At 39.4% G+C, this 20,896-nt stretch overlaps 1 protein-coding gene across 1 annotated transcript; it reads left to right on the top strand.

The window, feature by feature from the left end:
* Positions 1-423: 423 nt before the first annotated feature.
* Positions 424-1,422, top strand: LOC150012678 (basigin-like). The gene has a single exon (XM_090275750.1). It carries the CDS (start codon positions 477-479, stop codon positions 1,281-1,283), a length of 807 nt encoding a protein of 268 aa, XP_090131876.1. The 5' UTR covers positions 424-476; the 3' UTR covers positions 1,284-1,422.
* Positions 1,423-20,896: the final 19,474 nt, after the last annotated feature.

The following is a 20,896-nucleotide window of genomic DNA, read 5'->3' as shown; positions in this document are numbered from 1 at the left end:
ATCATTTTCATTTAATTAAGAAAAAATTAGACTCATAGTGATAAAGAAAACTTGGCATTTTCTTCAGTATTTTTGTTTTTAGATTATAATCATTGATGATAATTGTACCCTTAGTGCGCACAAGTTAGGCATACTACTAAAAATCTTGCCACTGAAAGCCATTGTTATTGAATAATTTGCTGGAAATCAAATATTATCAAAATATGGATAGGGTAATAATTTATACTTACATAGCAAGACATAATGTTAATAAAATACTTACAACCATAAGAAACTTGAACTAATTTTGCATACATATATATTATTTTTTGAATAAAATGCTAACAAGAACATATTTTCTCAAAAATCTATATTTAATGATTTACATTGTGGACTACACAGAGTAAAATGTATGGCATTAAAAATTAGATTACTCAAGTTCTGCTTTCCGGATTCTTATAGGGTTGCGGGCGTTGGTTTGCGGCAGAGACAGCGACATGGCGACGACGGTAGTCGTGGTTCTAGGGCTTGCGCTGCTGGGCGCCAAGACCGGCTCGAGGACGGAGAGTGGAATCCAGACTTCCATAGTTGATGATGGCACCACAACACGCCTCACCTGCACATTGAATCGCAGTGATACTGTGATCACAGGCCACCGCTGGACGAAAGGGGACAAACTGCTGAAGGAGGACTCACTGTCTGATCAGACGACGGAGTATTTGGTGCACTCAGACGACCGCATGGGACGGTACTTCTGCATCTTCCTCCCGGAGCCTATAGGCAAGACCAACGTGGATGTGAAGGGGTCCCCCAAGATCAAGGCCACGAAGAAGTCAGAACACGCCACCGAGGGGGACATGATTGTGCTGAGCTGCAAGTCCGAATCCTTCCCCCCAATTACCAACTGGGTGTGGTACAAGGAAAGTGAAGCTGGGGACCAGGTCCTCACCAACAACTCCCAGAACAAGTTTGTGGTGTCCTCGGAGACCAAGACAGAGCTACACATCGAGAACTTAGACCTGGAGGCTGACCCTGGCAAGTATGTCTGCAATGGCACCAGCGCAGAGGGCACTGACAAGGCTGTCATCACACTGCACGTACGCAACCACCTTGCTGCCCTCTGGCCCTTCCTGGGCATCGTGGCCGAGGTGCTTGTGCTGGTCACCATCATTTTCATCTATGAGAAGCGGCGGAAGCCAGATGAGGTCCTGGACGATGAGGACACAGGCTCTGCTCCACTGAAGAGCAGTGGGCACCATGTGAATGACAAAGACAAGAATGTCCGACAGAGGAACGCCAACTGAGTGAGGCAGTGAGGAGGCTGCATAGGCCTGAGTTGCAGTCCAGAGGAGCTCGGTGTTCCAGGTGTTCACACCATTCCAAGTCCTCTCCTCTTAAAGGAAACCTACCCTGCAAAGTAGACCATACTGTGGATTCAAATCACATTTTCTCTAATTTTTAAAAACAACCAAACTAGGGTTATCTTTATGTAGAATTCCATTCCTTAGGGTTTTTGATTTTTCTTTTTAAGAGTACTCTCTAGGGGAGCCATGAGGTTCTGGGGGAGACCCCTTCTGCCCCCCTGCCCATTCCCTCCATGCACCCCCAACCCATACCTTCCATGCCCTCTGGCCATTTAGCTTTCTAATCCGTCATGCTGAGGGGCTATGGAGGGCAGACTGACCTTTTCCTGAGACTGGCTGCGGCTCACCTCCTGAGGCTGCTGGGCCTTGGTTCTGCCAATTTCTTGCCCTTTTCTGAAGGTCTCAGGTCACGATGCCTGGCATTCTGCCTGTCTGAAGGTAGTACTGTGACATCACCACAGGTCTGTGTGATATGGGATGGCCATCCCACAGGATATCACCCTTACTGCTCTTGCCATCCCCAGTGCTGGGGGCCAGTGGTCTGGGTGACCATCAAGGAGTGGGACTTGATATAACAGCCCCTTTCCCCATTTATGCCCATGATGACTGAAGAAACCCTCCACAGTGTCAACTCACATGGGAACCCACTACCAATAAAAGCCGACCCACCCCTCAAAAAAAAAAAAATTAGATTACTCAAGATGTAGTATTAAAATTAAGCATCAAAAACATTTAAAATAAAGTTTGCCTCCCAAAAGAAAGCTTTAGTCTTTCTGTATTATATAATATAGCTACTCCTGATTATCTCTTTATATGTTGTCCTTTGATATTACTTATATTTATATAAAATTTACCTATAATATAATAAGACCAGTTGAAATATATAATTTAATCAGTTTTGACAAATGTGTATGCACATATAACTATTACCTCAGTTGCGATATAGCACATTTCCAACACTGTCAAAAAATTTCTCATATCTCCAACAGGCAGACAATGAGTAATCTATTTTTATCACCATAAATTAGAAGTTTTCCTAGAATTTCATATAAACAAAGTCTCATAGCATATGTGACACACTTTTCTGTCTAGCCTTGTTTGCTCAGAATGTTTCTGACATCCACGATAAGTGTATCAGTAAGTTTATTTCCTTTACTTGCTGAATAACATTCCCTTTCATACATATGACACAACTTATCTATTCTGTGACTGAATTAAGTTATATATAATAATAATAATTATATATATATTTATCGTCGTCGGCAGCCGTCCGTCTCGAGAGACGATGGTGTAGCTTCTTAAGAGTCTATCTGCACCGCCGAGAATGGCTGTGCAGTCCGACTCAGGAGTGACATGGTATCTGTCTCCTCCCGTGTTGAATCGACATCTTGCGATGATGCTGGAGTGTCCTCTCCAGTGAAGCTGAAGCTACAGAGCCTGGGCAGGGTGATATGGAGGGCCTGCTGTTGCCCATGCAGCAGACCCCCCCTCTCAGATCTCTGGGCCTTTTCTCTCCAAGCCATTAGGATCGAAAAAAGAAACTAGCTTTAAAGTGAAGCCCACAGATCACCCCATTCTTCACCAACCCAGCATTTAGTTCAGCCAAACCGTTGAGTCTCAGGAGGCAGCGCTGCAGTGAGGATTAACTGAGGCTTATGCGTACAGACAATCACTCAGGTAATGCGATCATAGGCTTATGTCCTTTGAAAACAGAAAACACGTGTTAATTTATGTAACATAACCCACAAAAAAGTCTCTAAATCTGTAAGACTGTCTTATTGGAAAGACATCCTGTTACAAGGCACTCTATTTGCCTGCAACTTGAATATCTTTGATGATATCACAGACGTGGTTTAATTTTCAAGTGAAACCATATTTTAAATGAGAAGAAACTTTTAAGACAGTTAGTTGCCCTATTTTATACTCTGCTACTGATCATTGTGATTTTCCTTGAATAATGATTTTTCTCCCTAAGGTTACCCTCCTTGTCTTTAAAGGGACTACATTAAGTCCATTTTTAATTTATCCTGTTCCTTTGCATAAACACAACAAGAACAGCAAATGATCACTTAAGATCTTTAGTTCTGCTTTGCTGGAACTTACCCAAGGAATATTTGGGGTGACCCTCAGTCTGTTCTTCAGGGCACAGAAGCTGAGCCACATATCTGGCATTCATCCTTGCCTGTACACACCTGTTTTTTCCAAGTTTTTCTGGTTTTTCATTGTGCCTTAAGGTCCCTTCTAACCATCTTTCAGGAAAACAACCTTCGTTCCTTCCCTGGAAAGATTGCTGTGGACCGCACAACCAACCATGGTACCAGACCTTTTATCTCATGGGCTTTTATTACCTTTAAAAGTCATTCCCAGTTCCTCAGGGCTTTTTGGTAACAACCTGAGCACAAGTATGTCTCCTTTAGGCTTGACATTCCAGTCAAAGACTTGGTAAAAAAAAAAAGGAACCTCTATTAACAACTGGTCTTATTAGTTCCATGCAAAGAAACTTATGTCATTACTTACTTGTTTAGAATGCCAAACTCTGGAGGGATAAAATAGGGAGAAAAATATACAACGTGAAGGAAAATCTTTGTCCTAATATTCACTGAACTGGCATCTCCATTCTTCATATTTTCATTTTTCCCCCACCAAAAAAAATTTTTTTGTTTTTCCATTACAGTTGTCTCACTTTTTTCCCCCTCTTGCTTCCCTGCACCCTGCCCCTCCCTTCCCCCACATTCAGTCTCCACTCAGTTGCCCATGTCCGTGGGTCACTCATACATGTTTTTTTTTTTACTTGACCTTTCCCATTCTTACCCCCTTCTCTCCCTCCCCCCTCCCCTCTTGTTACTGTTAGTCTACTTCTTGTTTATATAGCTCTGGTTCGATTTTGCTCATTTGTTTGTGTTGTTCATTAGTTTCCTGTAATAGGTGACAGCATAAGGTATTTTTCTTTTGTTGCCTGGCTTATTTCACTAAGCATAATTTTCTCTAGTTCCATCCATGTCGTTGTAAGTGGTAGAAGTTCCTTCTTTCTTTCTGCTACATAGAACTCCATTGTGTAAATGTACCACAGTTTTTTGATCCACTCATCTACAGATGGGCATTTAGGTTGTTTCCAGCACTTGGCTATTGTAAATAGTGCTGCTGTGAACATAGGGGTGCATAGGTTCTTTTGAATTGGTGTTTCAGGATTTTTCAGATATAATCCTAGCAATTGAATTGCTGGTTCAAAAGGCAGTTTCATTTTTAGTTTTTTGAGGAAATTCCAAACTGTTTTCCACAGTGGCTGCACCAGTCCGCATTCCCACAAGCAATGCACCAGGGTTCCCATTTCTCTGCATCCTCTCCAGCACAAGTTGTTTGTTGATTCGTTGATGATGGCCATTCTGACTGGTGTGAGGTGGTATCTCATTGTGGTTTTTATTTGCATCTCTCTGATGGCTAGTGATGTTGAGCATACTTTCATATGTCTATGGGCCCTCTGTATGTCTTCTTTGGAGAAGTGTTTGTTCAGGTCCTTTGCCCATTTCTTAATTGGGTTGTCTGTCTTCTTGGTGCTGAGTCATATTAGTTCTTTATATATTTTGGAGATCAATCCCTTGCCTGAAATTTCATTCGCAAATATATTTTCCCATATGGTTGGTTTCCTTTGCATCTTGCTGATGTTTTTTTTTAGCTGAGCAGAAACTTTTTAGTTTGATTTAGTCCCATTTGTTTATTCTTTCCTTTATTTCCCTTGCCTTAGGAGATATATCAGTGAAAATGTTGCTACGTGGGATATCTGAAATTTTCCTGCCTATTTTTTCCTCTAGGACTTTTATGGTATCACGCCATACATTTAAGTCTTTGATCCATTTTGATTTTATTCTGGTGTATGGTGTAAGTTGGTGGTATAGTTTCATTTTTTTGCACGTTCCTGTCCAGTTCTCCCAACACCATTTGTTGAAGAGGCTCTTTTCACTCCATTTGATGTTCTTTCCCCCTTTGTCAAATATTAGTTGACCATATGAACCTGGGTTTATTTCTGGGCTCTCTATTCTGTTCCATTGATCTATATGTCTGTTTTTATGCCAGTACCAGACTGTTTTGATTACAGTGGCCTTGTAGTATAGTTTGATAACAGGTATTGTGATTCCTCCTACTGTGTTCTTCCTCAAAATTGCTGTGCCTATTCGGGCTCCTTTTTGGTTCCATATAAATTTTTGAAGTATTTGTTCTAGGTCTGTGAAATATGTCATTGGTATATTAATGGGGATTGCATTGAATCTATAAATTGCTTTGGGTAGTATGGACATTTTAATGATGTTGATTTTTCCCATCTATGAGCATGGTATATACTTCCATTTATTTGTATCTTCTTTAATTTCTTTCTTCGGTGTTATGTGGTTTTCTGTGTACAGGTCTATGACCTCCTTGGTTAAATTTATTCCTAGGTATTTTACTTTTCTTGTTGCTATGGTAAATGGGATATTTCTTTCAGTTTCTATCTCTGAGTTTTTATTGTTGGTGTATAAAAACTCCTTCGATTTCTTAATATTGACTTTGTATCCTGCTATTTTGCCGAATTCACTTATTAGGTCGAGTAGTTTTTTTGTGGAGTCTAAAGGATTTTCTATGTACACTATCATGTCATCTGCAAATAATGACAGTTTTACTTCCTCTTTTCCAATTTGGATGCCTTTTATTTCTCTTTCTTGTCTGATTGCTGTGGCTAGAACTTCCAAGACTATGTTGAATAGGAGTGGAGAGAGCGGACATCCTTGTCTTGTTCCTGATCTCAGGGGGAATGCTCTAAGTTTTTGCCCATTGAGTATGATGTTGGCTTCAGGTTTCTCATATATGGCCTTAATATGTTGAGGTATGCTCCCTCTATTCCCATTTTGCTGAGAGTTTTTATCATAAATGGGTGTTGTACTTTATCAAATGCTTTTTCCGCATCTATTGATATGATCATGTGGTTTTTGTCTTTCATTTTGTTTATGTGGTGTATCACGTTTATTGATTTGTGAATATTAAACCATCGTTGCATCCCTGGGATGAATCCTACTTGATCGTGGTGTATGATCTTTCTAATGTGTTGCTGGATCCGGTTTGCCAATATTTTGTTGAGGATTTTAACATCTATGTTCATCAGCGATATTGGTCTGTAGTTTTCTTTCTTTGTTGTGTCTTGACCTCCTTTTGGAATTATGGTTATACTGGCTTTATAGAACGAGTTTGGGAGTCTTCCCTCTTCTTGTATCTTTTGGAATAGTTTGAGGAAGATAGGAGTTAGTTCTTTCCTAAATGTTTTGTAGAATTCACTTGTGAAACCATCCGGTCCTGAGCTTTTGTGTGCTGGGAGTTTTTTGATTACTGCTTCAATTTCACTAGCTGTTATTGGTCTATTCAGACTTTCTGCTTCTTCTTGATTCAGTTTGGGAAGACTATAATTTTCCAGGAATTTGTCCATTTCCTCTAGGTTGTCAAATTTCTTGCCATACAATTGTTCGTAATAATTTCTTATAATCCTTTCTATTTCTGTTGTATCAGTTGTGATTTCTCCTCTTTCGTTTCTGATTTTATTTATTTGGGTTCTCTCTCTTTTTTTCTTGATGACCCTGGTTAAAGGCTTGTCAATTTTGTTTATCTTTTCAAAGAACCAGCTCCTACTTTTGTTGATCTTTTGAATTCTTACTTTAGACTCTATGTCATTTAATTGTGCTCGGATCTTGATGATTTCCTTCCTTCTACTTGATCTGGGTTTTGCTTGTTGTTCTTCCTCTAGGTCTTGTAGCTGTAGGGTTAAATTTTTTTATTAGAGATTCTTCTAGCTCTTTTAGGTAGGCTTGTATTGCTATGACCTTTTCTCTTAGGACTGCTTTCGCTGTATCCCATAGGTTTTGGGTTGTTGTGTGTTCATTATCATTGGTTTCCAGAAACTTTTTGATTTCTTCCTTGATGTCATTGTTAACCCATTCATTATTTAATAGCATGTTATTCATTCTCCATGAGTTTGAATGTTTTTGAGTTTTTTCCTTGAGGTTGATTTCCAATTTTAAGCCATTGTGATCTGAGAAGATGCTTGATATAATTTCAATTTTCTTGAATTTATTGAGTCTTGTTTTGTGTCCTACCATGTGGTCTATCTTTGAAAATGTTCCATGTGCACTTGAGAAGTATGTATATTTTGCTTCTTTCGGGTGAAAACTTCTATATATATCGACTAAGTCCATTTGATCTAGAGTGTTGTTCAGTGCCTCAATATCTTTGGTGTCTCTTTGCTTTTAAGATCTGTCCATTGTTGACAATGGGGTGTTAAAGTCCCCTACGATGAGTGTGTTGCTGTCTATATCTTTCTTGGAGTCTTTCAAAATTTTCCTCATATATTTGGGTGTTCCTAAGTTGGGTGCATATATATTTATAAGGGTTATATCTTCTTGATGGACTTTTCCCTTAAGTATTATGAAATGTCCTTCTTTGTCTCTTTTTATGGACTTTGCTGTGAAATCTGTTTTGTCTGATATAAGTATTGCTACCCCTGCTTTTTTTTTCATGTCCATTTGCTTGAAATACTTTTTTCCATCCCTTTACTTTCAATCTGTTTAGATCTTTTGTTCTAAGGTGTGTCTCTTGTAGACAGCATATATGTGGGTCATTCTTTCTAATCCATTCAGCTACCCTATGTCTTTTAATTGGAGCGTTTAATCCATTTACGTTTAAGGTTATTACTGATAAGTACTTATTCATTGTCATTTTTCCCCTTTGTACTCGTGTTCTTCTCTGTCTCTCTCTGTTTCTTTATCTTCTTAGAGCAGACCCTTTAGCATCTCTTGCATTGCTTGTTTGGTGGAGATGTATTCTTTGAGCCTTCTTTTGTCTTGGAAGCTCCTTATTTCACCTTCCATTTTTTAAAGAGAGCCTTGCTGGATAGAGTATTCTTGATTTTAGGCCTTTGTTTTTCATTGCTTGAAATATTTTTTGCCATTCCCTTCTGACTAGTGTTTGTGCTGACAAATCTGCTGATAACCTTGTCAGAGCTCCCTTGTATGTTATTTGCTGTTTTTCTGTTGCTGCCTTTAGGGTTCTCTCTTTGTTTTTGAATGTTGCCATTTTAATTATGATGTGCCTTCGAGTGGGCCTCCTAGGGTTCACCTTATTTGGGACCCTCTGTACTTCCTGCACTTGTGAGACTTTTTCTCTCCTCATGTTCAGGAAGTTTTCTGTCATTACTTTTTCAGTTAGGTTTTCTGTCTCTTGCTCCTTTTTTTCTCCTTCTGGTGTCCTTATGATATGGGTATTATTACATTTCATGTTGTCCTGCAGCTCTCTTAAACCCTCTTCATTCTTTTTTAGTCTTTTTACATTCTATTGCACTCTCTGGGAATTTTGTTCTATGTTGTCTTCTAGCTTACAACTGATCCTCTGCCTCATTTAGCCTACTTTTGATTCCTTCTACTGTGTTCTTATGTTAAGGAATTGCACTCTTCAGTCTTCCTGGCTCTTACTGACAGTTTCTATGTTCTTTTTTATGCTGGTGTGTAGTTCTCAGTAAGTCCCTTGTGTCCCTGGAGTCCTCTGTAGTTTCTTTCTTTCTTCTTCTTCTTCTTCTTCTTTTTTTTTTTTTTTTGCAGTTCCATTTTTAGCTTTTTGAGGAAATTTCAAACTGTTTTCCATAGTGGCTGCACGAGTTTGCATTCCCACCAGCAATGCAACAGGGTTCCCATTTCTTTGCAACCTCGCCAGCACAAGTTGTTTGTTGATTTGTTCATGGTGGCCATTCTGACTGGGGTAAAGTGGTATCTCATTGTGGTTTTTATTTGCATCTCTCTGATGGCTAGTGATGTTGAGCATTCTTTCATATGTCTATGGACCCTCTGTATGTCCTCTTTGGAGAAGTATTTGTTCATATCCTTTGCCCATTTTTTAATTGGATTGTCTGTCTTCTTGGTGTTGAGTCATATTAGTTCTTTATATATTTTGGAGATCAATCCCTTGTCTGAGGTATCATTGGCAAATATATTTTCCCATATGGTTGGTTCCCTTTTCATCTTGCTGATGTTTTGTTTTTTTGAGAAGAAACTCTTTAGTTTGATGTAGTCCCGTTTGTTTATTCTTTCCTTTATTTCCCTTGCCTTAGGAGATATATCAGTGAAAATGTTGCTACACGGGATATCTGAAATTTTCCTGCCTATGTTTTCCTCTAGGACTTTTATGATGTCATGGCTTATATTTAAGTCTTTGATCCATCTTGAGTTTTTTTTGCTATAGTGTAAGTTAGTGGTCTAGTTTCATATTTTTTGCATGTCCCTGTCCAGTTCTCCCAACACCATTTGTTGAAGAGGCTCTTTTCACTCTGTTCGATGTTCCTTCCCCCTTTGTCAAATGAGTCCTTTGTAGTTTCCCTAGAGTTATTTGTAGTTCACCATAGTTTTCCCTGAGTCTGTGGAGGTCATTGAGCTTCCTCATTACCATTGTTTTGAATTCCATGCGTGATGGTTTGCTTGCTTCTATTTCATCTATCTGTCCTTCTGGGAATTCCTCTTTTCCTTTCGATGCGGTATTTTTTTTTCCCACCGTCCCTTTTTATGTGGTTCTTCTTGTTTGTTTCTGCTTCTTATATTGATCTGTTTTGACTTCCTGATTTTGTGTTTGAGTTTCTGTGGTAGGAGTTCTCTTGGATTCAGTGATGCAGACTCCTTGACCTCCTGAACTTGATGCTTTTGGGATGTCCTTTATGCCTTTTATTTGGGCTGTCTGGTAGAATTTTGGTTTTTCTTGTTGTGTTTCTCTTTGATGGGTTATTTCCTCCAGTTAGCTGACTGAGAGTCACTCTGTCCACCTCATCTCTTAAGCAGTTGTTGAGTTGCTGCTAAAACAAAGCCACAAGTCCAGACAAGAATCCCATACTCACAAAGATATCTTCCACCATCAACCAGCATATCAACTGCAAATGAGCCAGAATTATTAAGGATATATAGAGATTAAGAGTACTATAAGTAAGGAAAAACAAATAAAAGTTGACTAACTAAAAAAAAAGTGATTTTTGAGAGGGAAGGGGAAGGAGCTATAATAGTATGGAGTAGGGAGAAAACAATGAAAAAAAGAAAGTAAAATTTATGTTGTATATTAAAAAGGGATGGAAGAAGGCAGAGTGAATTAGTAGAGGGGAAACATGTAGTATTAAATTTAAACAGAAGTTGTACAGTATAAATATGTAATGTGTGAGAGAACAAACACACACATACTCACCCACCAAAATAAGGTAGATAGATGAGGAAAAGAAATAGGCACCAGGTTAGAGAAAAAGTTTCACTACAGCACTGTCAATAACCTATGAGCTATGATTAACATGGGTGGGATGGGATTAATAGGTTAAAAAAAAGGAATAAAGAAAAAGAAAGAGAAGCTTAAGAAATGTCTGGAGGAAAGGGAAGTGATTTTGAGGTGATAGAGGGAAAAGGAATACTAAGAGTGAGGAATGAAAATCAGGCTAAGACTGTAAAAAAATTCAAATTTAAAATGAAAGAAGAAAAAAGCTGGAGGAAGGTACAAATAGAGGAAGAGAGGGAAATGATAAGATTTAAGATATGAAATACCAGAATTTATGAAAATTTATGAATAAAGTTGCAGGAATGTCACCACTACCGCCCTCTCCCACTCAATGGATTAATCCAGGTGGAGAGAGAGTGAGTGTATTTTATGATGGGAAAAAGAATGTGGGGTGACTAATGACAAGTGAAATGTTATGGAGAGGCTAGAGAGGTGAAAAATAATGAGTGCAGATTTGAAATGAGTCATAGTCAGAGAAAAGTTAGAATTTAAGGCAAAAATAGGAGGAAATTATATGGTATAATTGAGAAAAAGGAGGAACAAAATATGAGATTTGAAATATACAATAATATAAAGACTAGTTATTTATACTGCATAGACTGTGAGGACCAAAAAACGACTGTTGAAAGATATGCTGGCAGAAAACTTCTGAAGAAGATCTCAGTGGAATTGGTCTCCATAGTATCTGGTTTTTGTCATTTCCTTCTCTTTCCGGATCTGCCCCTGGTGTTCCAGTCTGGATCTAGGCAGCCTCTTGAGCCTACTAGCATTCTACTGCCCGTGTCTGTCTCTTTAGGGTTTGTTTTTTTTTTCTCTAGTTGCTTTGTAATCTGGAGTCAGGCTTAAGCACCATGAGGCATGGCTGACTGATTTCTCCTGATGGGGAAACTGCTCACACCCTGCCTATGCCACTTGGAGTGGAGTAGTCCGCTTAAAAAATTTTCTCGTAACACTGAAGATGAGTTTGCACTAGGATCCAGTCCACTGCTCCCCCAGCTCTTTCTCTGAAACCAGCATTCAAAACTTTTCCAAAGGTCCTCTAGTTAATTTCTCCCTCTCTTAGCAGCAGCCTAGGGCAAGCAGGTGAAAATGTGCTCTTCATGCATTCCCCTCAAGAATCTTGCCCCACCTACAGCCATTCCTCCCTGCTCAGCAAAAAACAAACAGGCATTAGAACTGACTTCCGGCCAAGATGGAGGCATAGACAGAAATGCTGTGTCTCCCTCCACAACTGAGAAGGAATACAACAACCTCAAAACTAGAAACAGCCAGAAGTTCCAGAAAATCAAACTACATGGAAGTCCAGCAAACAAAGATATAAAGAAGAAATACTCATCCAGACAGGTAGGAGGGGTGGAACCAGGGCAGAGAGGACATGGTGTGGTGGTGGCAGCAGCAGCAGTGGCAGCGGGCCAGTGGAAAGTGCTGTCACGTGTTTTAAAAAGTCAGGAGGGACACCTGGGGAGCGTTCCCAACTCCTCACCGGATCTTGCAGCTCACAGTCCCAGCATTGAGGAAAATCAAGCCTCATTGCTTCTCAATGTGCAGACCAGTGGGGGTTGCGGTGAAGGCAGAAACTGCTGGTCTCAGCAGAGTCCGCTTGTTTAATGGGCCCCCATGGTCCTAGAACGTCCACAGACCCACCCACTCTGGGAACGACAGCCAGGGAAGCAGCTAGAGGGGCACCAGTCCGGTGCAAAGTGGGAGAGGTGCCTGGAAAAGAGGCAAGTGCTGGGCTGGCGGCATTGTTCCCTCTTGGACCCCTCCCACACATACAGTGCCACAACGTGGTGAAACAGGTTACCCTGTACTGACAAATACCTAAGGCTCAACCCCTTACAATGTAACAGGAGTGACAGCTCTACCTGGGACATGGAGGCAAACAAACACAGGAGCCTGTCAGAATGAGGAGACAGAGAAGTATGGCCCAAAAAGGGAAACGGATCAAGGTTCTAGTGGGAGAACTAAGTGACGAGGAGTTAGCCAACCTAACAGACACAGAATTCAAAACACTGGTGATAAAGATGCTCACAGGCTTGACAGATATGCTTGACTATGGCAAACACATAAAAGAAGTGAAGGGTATGCTAAGTGTAACTAATGAAAATCCACACAAAACCAATGGTGCAGGGAAGAAAACCAGGGTTCGAATCAATGATTTGGAACATAAGGAAGAAAAAAAAGTCAACCAATGCGGAATGAGGAAGCAAGAATTGAAAATAATGAGGAAAACTTCCCAAATTTTGCAAAGGAGGACATATAGGTCTAGGAAGCATGGTGGGTCCTGGGCGGGCTGGACCCAGAAAGGACCACACCAGGATGCATCATGACTGAGATGCCAAAGGTGAAAGATAAAGACAGAGTCCTGTGGGCAGCAAGAGAGGAGGAGAGTTGCCTACAGCGGGTGCCCATGGGACTATCAGCTGATTTCTCAGAGGACACTTTGCAGGCAGGAAAGGACTGGCAAGCAGTATTCAATGTGATGAAAGGCAACATGCAACTAGGATTACTCTATCCAGCAAAGCTATCATTTGGAATGGAAGGGCAGATGAAGTGCTTCCCAGAGAAGGTGAAGATAAAGTAGTTCATCATCACCAAGCCATTATTATATGAAATGTCAACGGGACTTACTTAAAAAAAAGGAGATCTAAACTATGAACACTAAAATGACAACAAACTCACAACTACCAACAACTGAATCTAAAAAATAAAAACAAAATCCAACTAAGCAAACCAGAATCATAGATATGGGGATCATTTGAAGGGTTATCAGCTAAGAGGGGGAGAAGTGGGGGAATGGTGCAGGGACTGAGAAGCATAATTGGTTGGTACAAAATAGTCAGGGGGATGTTTAGAATATAGGAAACGGTGAAGCCAAAGAACTTATATGCATGACCCATGGACATGAACTAAGCAGGTGGGATTGCTGGAGGGAAGGGGGTTACTGTGCAGAGGGGAGCAAAGGGGAAAAATTGGGACTACTGTAACAACAGAGTCAATAAAATAGACTTAAAAAAACAAAAAAAAAAAAGAAAAACAAAACAAAAACAAATCAATGAAAACAAAAACAAAAAAATAAAAAAAAAGCACAAAAAATGCACTGCTCATTGCCCCCTGGAGCCAGATGCCCCCTGGCTCAATCTTGGCTCTGCCAACAGTCAAAGCCCAATATCCACTCTTGACTCCTCTCAGGAGTAAACCTTGGGGCACTGAAAAATCCTCTCTGCACAGCCAACCACTGCCCAGGGAGACAAGTCAGCCAGTATTTGCATCTCTCCCATGTCTCCTCCGCAATCCTCATCAGACAGGTCTCTTTGAGTGGCCTCCTCTGCTAACAGCAGCCACAAGGCTCAACTTTATCCAGTATTCCAATGATAACTGAGATGCTTTCTCCACAGTTAGCTGAAACTCCAGACTGGTCTCAGGGGTAAGCAAGTGCAGCCTTCACTCACTCCTCTGGCATTTTCCTATTGTAAAATTGTTTTATTCTTAATGAAATGGCTGGGTTATGGAGAGTAAGGACAAAGATCTAATCTTATGGCTACTTCCTCCTCGTTAGGGATGTAGAGTTGTCTCTACCTGCACATCTGGATATGGGTCATTAAAGAGAAGAGGGTGGGATTTGACAGCTCATAAAGCAAGAGCTGTGGCCAGAAGCCATTTGTGGAGGGACTCTCCCAGAGTCCGGATGCTCTGTTGAATAAAAGATATGACATATTTGAGGAGACATAACCTAAAAATGAGAATAAATAAAAAGGCTGCTATAGGTCCTAGGAAAAGAGTTTACCAGGAAAGCTAAGTTCAGATATTGGCCTTAAATTCACAAAAAGGGAGTGGTGGAGTCATATGTAAATTTTATATGTCTGACACTGTATAAGTAGTTCTTAATAATTTCAAGTCAAAGGATGAAAGAAAAAAGTAAAACATTAGCTTGGAAGAAAACTAGAAAAATTAACATTTAATTCAGTTTGTGGGTGAAACTGGACATTGTGATTTTCACTGAAACACAATTTCTCTCCCCAAAATTACCCTCACTTTATCAAAGAGACTGCACTTAGTCCAGTTTCAATTTGGCCTGATTATTTGCATGAATACAACAAGAATATTAATTGATTATATTGGCTTTTTCAAATATGCTTTGCTGGAATTTCACAAATTTAGTCAGCCCTTCAGGGCTCAGAAGTCAAACCATATAGTTGCCACAATGGCTTTGCCTGAAATACGTATCCTGAAATACCTATAAGTTTGGCTGGATTGCTCAAGTTTTGAGGTCCCCAAAATGTCTTCAAATTTCTTCCTTGCCACCTTTCAGGAAAGCAACCTTTATTCCATACCTGGAAAGACTGCCATGAAACACATGACAAAGCAAGGTAGCAGGCCATTTCTTCCAAGGGGTCTTATTGGCTTTAAAAATCAACTTTTTATAAAGATTTTATTTATTATTTTTTTAGAAAGTATGGAAGATAGGGAGAGAAACATCAATATGTTGTTGCTTCTCACTCACCCCCAACTGGGGATGTGGCCTACAACTCAAGCATGTGCCTTGACTAGGAATTAAACTGGCAACCCTTTGGTTCTCAGGCTAGCACTCACTCTACTGAGCCATGCCAGCCAGGGCTAAAAGTCAATCTTAATTCCTTAAGATTTTCTGGTAACATCCAGAATCCAGGTATGACTTTTTCAATCATGACATTCCAGACAAAGACTTGGTTAATAAAACCATATTTGGAAATTGGTGTTATTATAAAGATTCATATTTGGTTTATGCATACAAACATTTTCATGAAAATAATACTCACTTATTAAGAGTTGCCAAATTCTGGAGGGATTTCATGGGGAGAAAAATATAAATGTTTCAATATTGCTTATGATGGTAGACTGTATCAAATTGCTTTAGAAAAAGTTTCCTTCTATCTGGAAAATATAATAAAATTAGCAATATTGTGAACAGTCATAAGAATAATAATTATCTTTAGTTCATTTTAGTCGATATAACCAATTTTGTTTGTCTTGGTTATTTGCCAGTATTTCCATGAATCCAGTCATTCCTTAGGGTTCTATAAATCTTTACTTTAAAGGTACGACCTGCTTAAGTACCTGTAACTTAGAGTAAGTCAGAGTCCTTTTCATGAACCTATCCAAAGACACATTTGCATTAGAGTAAAACAGTGACTATAAATGACAAAATTTAAAATGACATGGTTGTAGATTCAATTAAAGTGCAATGGATAAAGAACTTTGCTTCTTTGTAAGATATAATATTTCAAGATTTAACACACGATCTCAATATATATAAAGACCAAATAGTATGCAAGGTTGTAAAGTGCTGTACAACAGCAGTCTCCAACCTTCTTGGCACCAGGGACCGGTTTAGTGGAAGACAATTTTTCCACAGACTGGGGGGGTTGGGAGAGGGGTAGACAAGAGGTGGAGCTCAAGTGGTTTAATGTGAGTGAAGCTTGGTTTGCTTGCCTGCTGCTCAGCTCCTGCTGTGTGGCCCAGTTCCTAACAGGCCACAGACTGGTACTGTGGTTCCTGGCCTGGGGATTGGGGACCTCTGCTGTACAGGATTTATTGGAAGTGTTCTTTGAGCATTGGAAACAATTCATAAATTTCAAATGTGTTAGTTACAGATACCCAGAATACCACCGCTTGATGTCTCCACAAGGAATCATTACTCTTGGCTTGTTCAGTGTCATTGACAGGACACCTGCTAACCCTGAGAGTCTGCTGTTTAAACTTAGCTTTGAATTTGCAAGTTTTCTTCCTAGGCCAGATTAAAATTTCTAGAATATCTATTTTGATTTAAAAACATATATATGTATTTAACATAGATATTATTATTCTGTTTGGTAAAGTTCCCCATGCAAGTTTGAACATATTAAATAGGACTAATTAGTTCAAAAACTTATCTTTTATAAGGAGAGAGAATAAATCCTTGGGGTAGCCTAGGGGTCCATTGGAGACACTCAAAGTCATTTCTCAGTTTTTAAAACTTAATCTTTGGGAAGGTTGTCAAATATACTTATCAAAACATTATACCATGAACTTTCTGTAAAACAACACATTATTACTGGTAATAACTTTAAAAAATATTAATCAAATTTAAAACTGGTTCTAATATTAATTTGTTCAAATCACAAGATCCTGTTTAATTTATATCAGTACTTAATATCTTTAGGTCAATAATAATACCCTAGTTATACCATCTGGAGGCAGAAAATATACCATATGTAATACACAGATGAACACATACCACATGAAGACCATACATATGAAGACTAAACATATAAAGACCATACAACTAATCTGAATTACTAATTTTTGTAAATATAATATTTTCTTCATTTTCTTTTAACAATTTTTAAAAAGACTGGAATAGGGGATGGACGGTCCTAAATAATAAGGAAGAAGACCTATTGAGTCTCAATAAAAGCTTCAAGGACTTTTAATGAGTGATGGGAATAGAGAAAATCTTGGCTCAAGCCTAAGTAATTTATCAGGACAAAAAAGTCTGTGCAGGGCTGCTTTGGCCCCCTGGAAGGTCAGAAACCTGGTTATAGAATATAACTGTTCCAGAGTACTGGGACTTATAGTCCACATCAGCAGAGAAATATAAAGAGATGGATATGTTTACCTTGTGCCTGAAGGTGACCCTACCAATGATGAGGAAACCAGCCAGATGTCCTAGAAATAGATTTGCCCTACTCAGACAGGGAATTCAATTCCACACCAGCCCATGGAAATCTGTACATCATGCTCTGAGGGTAACCTTACTTATGACTAGAACACCAAACAAAGAAGAAGAAATGGGTTTCTTTGGATGTCAGGGGTTATTGATGTTAGAAATAGTAAAAACCAAAACCAAGGAAGCTGAGATGCAAGATTTATTAAGAGGAACCTGCCAGGCTGTCTCAAAGGAGAGAACAGCAGCTGGCATACAGGCTGACAAGGTTTTAAAGGGAGGGATAGGGAATGTTTGGAACAGGGTATTGGGGCGCCTAGTGATTGGTTGGGCCTGGGGATAACGGCGGGAACAATGGGCTGAGTCTGGGGGTAACGGTAAGCACAGTGGTGGGAACAACGAGGTACTAGGTGTTTTGTTGGGTATGTTGCTGGGGAGAAGGCACTTGGTGATTTATTGGGCATGTTGCTGGGGAGAATAGAATAGGGGAGTAAAAAATTTTCTACCCCTACTGGTGTTTTGCAAGATCTGAGGAACTTTTCACTGGACTCCTCAATAGTCATTGTTTGTGGTTTTTACTTCCTGCTAATCAACTAATTGGGTGGGGGGTTTTGAGGCTCTTACTGAACCTAAGAACTGATTCCTGCCTGACTCACTGGACACTATGTCCCAAGTGTAACCTGGGGATGGTTGTGTAGGGTGACTCCATGTCCAGAGGGCAACCTTACCTTCTATCTTAACATTGATGAGACATGACTTGATGAAGAATTTATTCTGCAGCTGACAGGTAAATTTTCCCACACAAATGAGGGCAAGAGAAAATATAAGGAAAACAACTCCAGGTTCTATCAGAGTTATTGAAGAATGTCACCAGAAAGAAATTAGGTGGAAGAAGGAGTACTGAAGCCTGACTAAAGTTTCTTCTTTATAACCTTCTATAAACATTTTTATAATTCCACATACTTTCTTATCCATTCAGAAATTACCATCTTTAGAATAAGTCACTTTCAATCCTTGTCCTTCCAAATGGCATGTTCATGTCTTATGCCTTCTATTACTAAAACCATACAATTTCTTTCCAACTTAACTTGAACTTTTAACTTTTAGAAACCTCAAGTTCTAATGATAAAATTAAACAGCCAGCATTCCTTAGACTGACTTTTATGAATACAGTTTATGACCTTTGTTAGAAACAAGGACATAGTGACTCCCAAACCAGTAAAAAGTCATTAGTAACTAAGGGCAAATGTAATTAAAGGGTCTTAAGGGCAAATGTAATTAGAGGGTCTCTGAGAAGGGAGCTGACAGCACTGGCATATCTACAAACCACAGAAGGGGCATTTAGATAACCGTGTTAGATTGTAACTCCGGAGTAACCAGTAATGGAGAAATGGGGAAGAAGGAGAGGGGAGGGGGAGCTAATTGCGTTAGGGCGGGGAAGCTAATCACTCTCACTTTAGGGCAAGGAAGATAATCACTTTAGGGTGGCAATTTTAGGGTGGAGAAGATAATCACTTTAGGGTGGCAATTTCAGGGTGGGGAAGCTAAGACTATAAAACCAGTTTCCTTTGTCTACTTGGCGCGCACATTCTCCTGGCTGTGAGGGTGCGCCCAGCTCTGCGGACTCGTGAATAAAGGCCTCGTTTTACTGCTCAAGTCCTGTGTCCCAGTTTTTATTGTGAGCGTTTCTCACACCTTCAGAAGCATACATTTCTTTATTGGCAAACACATTGCTACTTTCAAGAAATACACTTCCAACAAAGCACAAGACATTTATCAACACCTCCAAAACCACTCTACAGCCTCTTTGTAATACAAAGCTAAAAGCAGGTAAAGTTAAATTAATTTGCTTAGATATCACTAAGGTTTTTCCCCCTTTTGATAAGAATTATCTCCCTCGAATCTGTATTTTAAAAAACAGCTTACACAAAAGTTCTGGAAGAAGACCAGGTATTTGCATTTCAAAAATGTAGGGAAATAAAAGCAAGCTTATCCTAGAAAGACTTTGGTTTCATAAAGCCAATTATCTATAGTCTTTTAAAGATGAAAAGAGGAGGTTTTGGAAAGGTAAAAGGATTTAGTGGACTTTAATGTTCTAAAGCCACAGTTCTGGACCTGTAAAGATTTCATTATAAAACAAAGATAGTTGCTTTTAATACCTCAACAGTTGGGTAGCCACTTAAATGTTTATAAAGGATTGACAAATTCATTCACCAATTTTTGAAATATTTCTTTAACCTGAGTATATTTTTCCAGTTTACAGACAACGCATAGCTTAGGATCATATCAGAAAGCCATAAAAACTTAGCTGTTTGGAACCTCTTCCTATTTCCCTTGGGAATAGTAAAATAGGTCTGGCTGCAAGATATTAAAATGTATGGTGCCATTGACTGGCTAAACCTTCCAATTTCCCATTTTATATTGTGACCAGAGCATGTTACAAAAGAAGATTATCCTTTTCTTTCAAGAACTCAGGGTCAAATTTCTAACAATTGGTGAGTATGTACTCCAAAAAGGAACTCTCAAGGCACTGCACACTGGTTCCCCATCTCTAGAAGTATGGATACGTAGCAAGCTGTTAGAGTCATCCCTGTAAGTCTCTGGACTGTTTTGGACCATTCTGAGTAGGTTGGGTACCCTGTTAAGCTGTCCCTGAGGCTCTCATGGTATTTATTTATTTAAAATTATTTATTTATTTATTGTTTTTCTCATGGAATTTAATAATGAAGAAAAGATGGTAACAAACATTCAGTAAGTACCAAGATTAGTTTCCTCTTGGAAATTTCTTTTAAAATTATTATTTTCCAATTTGGTCCACTTTCTGGTTTACTTAGTTCTAAACACATCTGGCTTTGCTCTGCATCAGGGGGCCTTGGGTAAGTCCCTCCCAGAAGAGCCCCCTCAATTACTGAAGCTACCATTTGGAAAATCTCTTTTTACTCCTGGGATCATTGTCAGTCCTGCTTTCTTTCTTCTCTCATCTGTCATCATCATGATTGTTAAAGACTTTGAAAGCCAGATTGACTAACTGTGACTGTGGGGACTGAGTGCCCTTTTCTAGTTTTTGGAGTTTACACTAAATGTCAGGGGCTCACTAGGAGATGAAGAGCATCACTAGGATAGATTGACCCTCCTTAGAATCAAAATCTCAGTTAATGTAGAGGCAAAAAAAAAAAAAAAAAGCCTCTGAGAACCTAGAAAGGAAAAGAGCAGGATTCTCACCTGGCCTTCCAGTGATGTCCTTAAACTTGTCGTAGTTAATGGGCTTAGTAGTGGCCCACTTCATTCCCTCTCTGGAGCAGGAGAGCATGTGATCCCATTTACTGTAGTCAGGGGAATTAGCTTGGTAGTCCTAATTGGGGTCCTAATCACAGATGGTCATGGAGCAGGTGACATAAATACTAGGATACCTCCAATTTAGGTTGTTCCCATATTCCTATGCCTTGACCCAAATACAACTTCTCTCTCTCCTGAACTGGTACATGTAGAAAAGATAATATGAGTAACTCTCCAAGAGAGGTCATATGAGAGGATGAGATATTAAAACTCCTTTGTAAAT

Source organism: Furipterus horrens, unplaced genomic scaffold, assembly GCF_987537825.1.
Source record: "Furipterus horrens unplaced genomic scaffold, mFurHor1.1.pri manual_scaffold_4, whole genome shotgun sequence".
Lineage (NCBI taxonomy): Eukaryota > Metazoa > Chordata > Mammalia > Chiroptera > Furipteridae > Furipterus > Furipterus horrens.
Note: the sequence above shows the minus strand (reverse complement) of the source record. Positions and strands in the feature narration are given on the sequence as shown.

Bases quoted from the DNA above. Each gene is read 5' to 3' on its own strand.
- LOC150012678 (XM_090275750.1), top strand. From the start codon at position 477: ATGGCGACGACGGTAGTCGTGGTTCTAGGGCTTGCGCTGCTGGGCGCC.